The 8844-nt window shown below is 40.4% G+C and overlaps 1 protein-coding gene across 7 annotated transcripts in view; it reads right to left on the minus strand.

The window, feature by feature from the left end:
• Positions 1 to 8115, minus strand: part of MARCHF6 (membrane associated ring-CH-type finger 6) — a 54470-nt gene extending 46355 nt beyond the window's left edge. For 4 of the 7 annotated variants that reach the window (XM_067291011.1, XM_067291012.1, XM_067291009.1 and 1 more), the window contains exons 1-3: positions 8041 to 8115; positions 3205 to 3304; positions 2285 to 2358 (exon numbers count right to left, since the gene is read on the minus strand). In XM_067291011.1, coding sequence (XP_067147112.1) covers positions 2285 to 2358; positions 3205 to 3304; positions 8041 to 8059 — 193 coding nt within the window. In that variant the 5' untranslated portion in view covers positions 8060 to 8115. Of the gene's footprint in view, positions 1 to 2284; positions 2359 to 3204; positions 3305 to 5566; positions 5825 to 8040 lie in introns of those variants that run through there. The other 3 variants (XM_067291013.1, XM_067291008.1, XM_067291010.1) reach the window with 2 other exon arrangements.
• Positions 8116 to 8844: the final 729 nt, after the last annotated feature.

Genomic DNA, 8844 nt, shown 5'->3' on the forward strand with positions numbered 1-8844 from the left:
ACCTGGCATGGTTATAGGCCAGATCTAACTTCATTTTGGATGACTGGCAGACACATTAAGCCCATCTCCAATTCCATCTCTGCTTTGCCATCGTCTCTCCAACACCTGCAACTCCCTCCAGCTTTCCTTCTGCTCCCCCAAGCAGCTCCAATCTCCAGACTGGAGTTCCAGATTATCTTTATCTTCCAAAGATAGAGGGATAAGAAAAAAAATGAGGAAATTGTATCTGCGTAAGTATTGGGTGGGAGGGAAACAATGAGACAAGATAGGCTGGATAGAGACTACTGGAGGAATCTGTGCTAGGTACCTGACATAAGCTATATGCAATCTGGTAGGAAAGAAACACTGCGCAATGTGGAAAGCTAAGGAAACACCATCAAATGAGGGTGCTAAGTGTGGGGAGCGGCCAGTGGGTGACAGAGGAGAATACACAAACCTTTGCTACAGGCTGCATGTGGAGGAAGTACTCTACAGCATGGGGAAGAAAGAGGTTCACTTCTTATCAATTTCAAGTCTCAGATGATAAACGGTAACTTGCTAATCCCTCAGTAATTCAATCATGTTTTCTCACATGCCCACAATCTGCACCTATGTTACAAGCTGTACTGGTGACAGCTATGTCAGTCAAGGATTAAACTTCTGCAGGAACACCTCTGTTGATAAGGACAATGAAGAATTTTCTAGTATCAGTATTAACTAATATAAAGGGCAATTTATTTTAAACTTCTCATTATTTTTGTTCTAAGTCTTAAAAAAAAAAACACTTTTGTCCTTTTTCATACACAACTATGAAGTGTTCTCTCTTCTTAGCAACCAGTAAATCTGGCTTACTGGTTATAATTAAGTAACTGTAGTTTTCTTGTCTTGCACACTAAATTTTGCGGAGGACCTAGTAGCAGAATACAATTTTCAATGCACTTAGTTAGGTTTCAGAGAGTAGCAGAACCAGGACCACTCTTAGTGTGCAAAGTTTCTAAATCGAGGTATTGTAACGCCTTTTTGAAAAAGCTTAACAAATAAAACCTGCAAGCCGATTATACCTCTCAGCTGCACTTCCTATATAGGACACTGTAGTATTAAAAAACAAACCAAAACAAACAAAAACCTTGAAAGCATTGTTGGGAGCAACATTAAATGCGCTATTCTTCTCACAGTGGTAAGACAGAGTTAATACTGCACATTTCACTGCTGATCACTTTAACAATGGTCTAATGCGCTTAACTGTTGTGCAGAAATGAAAAACTCTGGAGTTCAGGACATGGAAGGTGTATTGTGGGATTTCTGGGATGAAGAATACATGAACTAAAGCATCTGGCTCTTCAGGCTCAGTTGCCTCTATCAATACACACCTAGGAAAAAAGAAAGGGGGGGGTGGAATAAGATGGGAGGTCTATCCTTTTAACTGGGACCAGATACTCTAAAAGGGAGCTTTGATTTTTATTGTACCAAACACCCAAAATATTCAACTTCATCTTTCTCAACTCAAGACAGCTTTTACAGTTAACTACAACAACAAAAAGTTCAGCAGTTTTAAAGAATAAATTGATATAAATAAGTTTAATACAATATGTAGCGCAAGAACCACTTTACCTGTACAATGCTCAATAAGGTGGTAAACAATTAGCCTATTCTGCCACCAGGCCAAAGGACCTCACTTATTTGTACTAATATTGGTGAAAATGTCATTAAGAAACCTGTTGGGAACGATATAAAGATACAGTCATTCTTGATCCTGACTTAATTAGTTCAATCCAAGGTAACAGGTAACGCGATATTGGGTAGTTACCATATCTTGACTGAAACGTAAGTGGAACAATCAGCTATTATTGTTTGCATTATCTGTCAAAACTGTTTGACTAGAAACTGACAGAAGTCACCTGGTGTTGTTGCAGATGGTTCAAAGGTAATTGAAAACTGGTTTTCAAATGTAAATTTCACTGTGATTCACCTTAACATTCGAACTTCTCAACACTCAAGTTTATCACTGAAGCTGAAAATACACCATATGCTGTAATGCTGACAACAAATCAATGGGACTGAGCCAATGAGAATATGTACAGAATAATATTTCTTTTATGGCTTGCATAAAATTATGGAAGCACAATATTATCTATTACTCAAACAACTCACACAGTCCGCAATAATATGCATAACAGTTGTAATTCAAGCAAGAATACAGAAATTAAAAGATGAGTTTGAAGCTAGCATGCTGAATGAAAAAGTAATCACTTCACAAATACTAAGAAAATGAAAGAAAAGGAATGCTGAAAAATAAGATACTTACTTGGTGTGAAAGCAAATCTGTGCTTACATAATTCACAGTATTCTTTTCTGCTGTGTTTAAGCCACTGAACTAAGCTGTAATAAAAAGTAATCATATTAATACAAGCTATTACATCTTTCCCTCATCCCCCTGCATTAAGAAAAACATATCATCTCACTGCTTTCCAGCATAAAGCAGTATATTGGTACTAGTAAGCAGGATTTAAATTAGTATGTTTATTAAACTTGTTTAGTCCATACATTAAGCTTTAAAAAGTGAAAAAGGTAAGCTGACTCTTCAAATACATCACTTACATAATTAAAGTACATTCTTTGTGTATGTTATTGAGAAGGCTAGTCCATCAAAGCACATATCCTTGTATGGACACTGACTTGTGAAACCAATCCTTAAAAATATTCTAAGTTGTGATACATACACAAACACCCCTAAGATACAAAACTGTTGTATTTGTGAAAGAATGACTACAAAAACACCATCAAGAGGAATGTGTGTTACAGACCAGAATTACAGTTTTCACTATAGCATTTCCTTTGATCAAGCATACACCTCAAGAATATCTTAATATCTTTTTTTTTTTTTTTTTGATATGAGGTTAGATATTCCCTGTTATTCACATCTGTAAGTGGCAGGGGGAAAAAAAACAAAAACAAACAGTAAACTGATTTCTTTCTGCTTATTGTTTCCACAAACCTGACACATGAGCAGAACTGTAGTTCTAAGTACATACAATTATTAATTCTTTGCTCTTTATATAAAATTACTAAATTCTTTGTGAAATATAATGACCTGTCATGCAAGAAACACCAAAACCTCTAAAATGCTGCTTCTGAAAACCGGCTTTACCTACTACTTCACCTGAAGACTTAGGAAATATCATTGTTAGAAACAAGTTAAGGTGTTTTATTAGATGTAGAACTTACCATTCTTGATGAATAAATTTAATACTGCCAGTACACACACATGGATGATAGAGGGGTTTCTCAGGAGTTCCTTCAGACCGACAAACTCGGCATATATCTGCTGAGCAGAATGTAAAGCTTATTACACTTTTGTTTAAAGAACTTACATTTACAAGACAAATTAGACAATAACACTCTAGAAACTTTGCCATATAGCAAAATGGAGTCACAATAATTTAAACTGAAAGAGGCTGAAAGACCAATTCTGTCTGATAGAAGACATGAAGACTCAGAGACCACCAGAAAAAGCAACAAGAATGTTATCTTTCTGTTCATGTTATAAAATGTGTTAAAATGATGCTTTGTGTTTTAAGATGTTTAGGATGTATACACACTAAAACTATATGCAGAAGTACTCTTCAGATAAAAAAAGTTATCACTAAAAAAATCTAGACTGTTAAGGATAATCTCCCTGAAGGTGACTGTAAACTTTCAAATAGAATAATTGTATTCCATCCGAGTGTTCCACAAGCTAAACAGAAGCTTAGCAGAAGAGATTTAGCAATGGCTAACAATGACTTAAACATGTCATTTGCTGCTCTTGAATCTAACAAGCATTCTCCTTGGTGTTTCTGAGAAAAGGGGAAAAAATAATCATAATCATCAGGAATACATATTTTGGGGGGTTACTGCTTAAGCTGAATAAGGCCACCCATTTAGCATTCTACAACCAAATCACAAAAGGAAAGATATTTTCTACTTCTTGTTTCATAGGAATTCAGCACCTTCTTTAATGCCTCATTTCTGCATTTTATCAAAACTTAAGATTGCAAGATATTTTGTTGGCAAAGTGAATGCAAACTTCCCCCTGTAAAGAACAGAAGTCTATTCTAATACCACCTGAATACCCAGAGCATTTAAACATGACCAAATGTAGATAAAAATATTTTATTTGCTTATTTACAGATGTATGTTGTCTTCCCTTTACTCCTTCTTTCATACTCTTGCACTTTTACTTATGTTAAAAATGTAGTTGTGGAATAATACTGAAGATATGCAATTTCAAGCTAGAATCATGCCTCTGCACTCGGCTGAAACCTCCAGAGGTTAACATTTTTCTACAAAGAAGTTCCAAAATGCACCAAATGTTACAATATGAATGTTTTTCTACAAAGAAGTTGGAGTACAACCACATGCACGGTTCACAAGACAGCAGACAGTTTCTACATCTAAAGCATAAGAATCCAAGTGATACCAAAGACAAAGATAATTTGGTACCTATAAAATTGAGATTTAAACTAATTCTTATGGGTAGAAAGTCTAAAATTAATTCAAGAAACATACCATCAATATCACATCAGTGATACTACACACAAACAAATATACTTCCATCATAGTCATATTGAGCAATGAGGTATCACTGCAAACATCAAGAATCCCCGGCTTCTCTGCGAACAAGAAAGACCAGAGAGTATATCCAGAAGACTGCACAGAACAGATCTCTTCAACTTACAGCCTGGATCTAACAGCTAGCTGCTGCATCCCAACCTTTGTCAGGCAGTCTTTTGATTATTATCTGAGCTATTTCACTACAATAAGTTGACAACTTTGTATGCTGGAACAGCCTCGCAAAGAGTCAGACAAGTGCTAGAGCCAGCACAAGAAACAGGATGGGGCAGATGGAAAAGATGCAGGAAGGAGTAGTTATATCAGCTTAAGCTGATGTGAAATTGTTGCTGTAAGAATACTCTTTGACACCAAAGAAAGCAAGTTAAATGCAAAATGTTCTCTGTAAGACCCTCATAGATCTCTGAACCTACTCATTAATGGTCTACTGGCTTTCAGAGCTGACTGTTCACTCATTCTCAAGACTGTTGGGAAAACCAGAATTTGCTCTATTGACAGCAAATGAATTCTTTATTTAGAAAAGAATCTCCTTCTTCTGGCTGCTAAGACAATTTAAACCTTAAGTTTAATTTAGGAATCAGGATTTCCAGATATTCCCTCTTGTTTTATGAATCCAAATAAACATATGAGAAGTAACAATCTGGACTGCTAAGCAACAGATAGCTTCAAATCAACAAAACAACTTGAGGGTCAACATTTAAAATTATGCATCTTATAACCTGTATGCTGTCATGTTCAAAGGAAATTCCACTGTGTAACAGATACTATGTTCAACTTGTGCACATGCTTTGCATCCTGTTCTTCACACATGCATCTTAGATATAATGACCTTGTGTAATGCATTTCTTTTTTGGTCCCCCAGAGACAATGCCTCTACCTATTACCTCTAATCAAGTCTCTTCATCACTGTAATAACTAAAGGGAAGATTATGTTATTTAGCAACAAAATGATTTAGCTAGAAAGTAAGAGAGGTACCTCTCATCAGCAAAAGTTGCTATCTGAAAGACTGCACTACTTCTACCCAGTAGTTTTCATAAGTAATTACATTCACATATGGCTGTGGTCTTCTAGCAATGAAGAAATACTCTAAAACTTTATCTCAAGTAGTACTTCTTGAACAGTTACCCATCCTATCTCAGGGAGCAGAAAAAAAATATATAAGTCCATAGGTACGTCCTAAGAATACACTCCATTCACACCTGTAAGAGATACCGTACTACACAGGCAGGCAATGCCTGTAAGGTTCTGATAAGGTCTGCCTCTACCCTTTGTAGAAACAAACTACTTCCTCAGGGGCTACAGAGAAGCAAGTCTCATGTCCGGTCTAAGGCCATTTATTGGCCTGCCTTACTTCTGCCTGTTACTATCCTAACCTGCCTTCTTTATTTGAACTTTCACCATCCAGTTAGTTTCCTAACTCCACAATACAACTCAGACAACTGTCAATCCCATCAGAAACTCAATGGCCATAATGTCATTAATAGGTTATCAGTAGTTAGGAAAAGTCCATCTGACATTTTACATTTCTGTAATAATTCAATATCCTAATATTGTGATGGAATTTTGAGACTGTAGCAAAAGCTATAATGCTTTAGCACTATTTACAGAAGGTGACTCCATAGACTAGTTACTTTCAATAACACTACTCAGAGCTTTTGAGGGTAACACTGATAAGGCTATAGTATAATATATGAGACTATATATGAACATAAATGCATAGGAAAGTCTAAATTCCAAGAGTAGAGTGTGATACTAAAGTTTAATTAATGGAGACAATGCTCTGAGATATCATTAACAACCTCCTCCTTTCTCAACATGGTCTCTCTTCAGGAGACTAAGTCCTATAAAAGCATATGTAATCAACAGCTACCACTTTTAACATCCTGCAACAAATATCCAGTTTTGCTTTTCAGACTAAATCCACTGAAATGGAGTTACTAACTATGGGAGTGGTGAGATCTCAACTGGTGATTTCTGAGACTCCACTTCATAGTTTGCTATAATCCAACTTTTCTGGGTGACTAAATGTCAAATCAAAGTCTCAATAGTCACTTTGCTAATGTGATCAGTATGTGCAACTGTTGGTCTACAGAAGCATGACAATTAGAGTTGCAGCAGGTAGTTCTAAAACTCATTAGATTTTAAAACCACTAATGTTTTGCTAAACCCAATGGAAACTTCAACAAAGATGTCTTATTTCATCCATTGCTTTGTATTTTCCTGCTTTTTTTCTTTTTAATCTTCTCAAGCTAGAAAAAAAAAGTGCCATTAGATAAAGTTACATTTGCAATGATGCATCAGTAACAAAAGCCAAGACACCCAAAATTTTCCTTCTAATCCTCTTGCTATTGCAATACACATTTGTACTTACTGCTTGAGATGACAAAGCTCAAATATTGCAAGAAATGTTAAAACAGTAAACGTTTTATTTATTTTTGTGCTATAATATTAACTGAAATCCATGATTATAGAGTTCTGCATTATCAGCTTGCACTATAGAGCTCAACATTATCTGAATTGAACTGGATAGAAGTAAATGCTGAAGAAACACATCCACATTTGATTTCAACTCAAGAAATGTCCTTAAAAATGGAAACTACACATTAGAAATACATCACTATGATCTCTATAACAAGTTTTTTTTTTTTAACATGAGATAAATTAACACACATTAATCAGTTGCAGAAAAAAAGAGTCAGAGAAGTTAGTCAGCTATCGCATTGTTTTACAGTATTAACTTTTCAAACAAATTTTCCAGAGTATGTAACAAAGCTAACCTCGCAAAAAAGCAGCAGAGGCTAGAAATACTATTATTACTGAGCAAAGCAGAAGTTTGAAAACTCCCGAAGTTACAGGAGGGTATGACAGCGTCTGTCGACCAAGAGAGACGCGGACTAGGCAAGAATTGTGCACAACTCTAGGGCGCCCTTTGCCAACGGCCTCTTACGCCACCCCGGTAGGCTCGCTGGAAGCACCCCGGCTCTTGCTCTCCAGCCCCTGGCGGCTCCCCACTACCCTGCGGGGCTCCAGCAGGCGCCGGAGTGACAAGGGGCAGAGCAAGAATACCGGTAACGGCCAAAACCGCGCTGGCCGCCCCCACAGCGGCCCCCCGCCGGGGTGTTCCCACAGCACAGCACCGCCCGGCCCTGCCCTCCCCTTTCCCCCCTCCCCTCCCCGCAGCTCGCGGCGCCCAACGGCCGCGGTTATGTAAGCCGCGCCCGCGCGCCCGCCCCGCTCCCCGCGGCCGCGCACGCGCCGCGCCGGGCCTCCCCCGCAGACACGCACGCACACCCCGGCGCCGGAGCGGGCCGGGCACCTGCAGCCCCAGGTTGCGAGAAACCCCCCGCCCGCCGGCGGCGGCAGGTGCTGGGCGCAGCGGCCCCTCCCGCCCTAGGGGAGCCCTGCAGCGCGGCGCGGGGAAGCAGAGGGCAAGGAAGCAAGCACCGTACCTTCCTCGGCGGTCTCCATCTTGTCTGGCTGACGCAGCGCCGAGCGAGCTGGTGGTGTGACCCCGCGGGGGCGGGGGCGGAGCCGCGGCGGCTGGCGGTGCAAGCACCATAGAGACCGCACCACCAAGCGGGGCGGGCGAGAGCGCCGCTCTCGCTTCGGGCGCTCCCTGGCGGCGTGGCGGAGCCGCGGCCGCGGCTGGCGCTGCAGCGGGGCGGGCGGCCGCGGTAGCATGGCGGCGTCACAGGCCGCGGGGCGTCGTGGGCGGCGGGCGGCACAACGGCGCGGTGTGTGACACACGCACCCCGCCCCCGCCAGGCAGTAGCGCCGGTTCCCGCCGGCACTTCGCACGCAAGGGTGAGGCTCTGCTCAGCCTCCCATAGGGCCTACTGTCGCTCCCCTGCCAGGCCTGGCCTCGGCTGACTGAAGGGAGTTGTCCTCCGGGGCAGGAGTGCAAGTCACAGGCGCCAAAAACGTAGCAGAAAGTGTGGTCACAATGAAGACTTACTTACTTTCTTACTCTGTGAATATACACTTTTTTGTTCTGGGCAGCAGCTTTCACTGGGAAGTCTGAAAGACAAAATACAGTTAAAAACTCTTCTAAATTCTACCAAAAACCGAAGACATTGTATTGCTACTTCAAGTTGACCAAACTTTTGGGGCAGTCAACGTTTCTGCCATTGTTTCAAGGCTCAGAAATGGGTAGGCCACATTTTTTCTAGCATTCCTTGAAAAACCACATGCGCTCTGGAAGCACTCCTGTTTCTCAGGACAAAGTCATCACCTGTCCTCTTTTTCAAATCCTA

Source organism: Apteryx mantelli, chromosome 2, assembly GCF_036417845.1.
Source record: "Apteryx mantelli isolate bAptMan1 chromosome 2, bAptMan1.hap1, whole genome shotgun sequence".
Classification (NCBI taxonomy): domain Eukaryota; kingdom Metazoa; phylum Chordata; class Aves; order Apterygiformes; family Apterygidae; genus Apteryx; species Apteryx mantelli.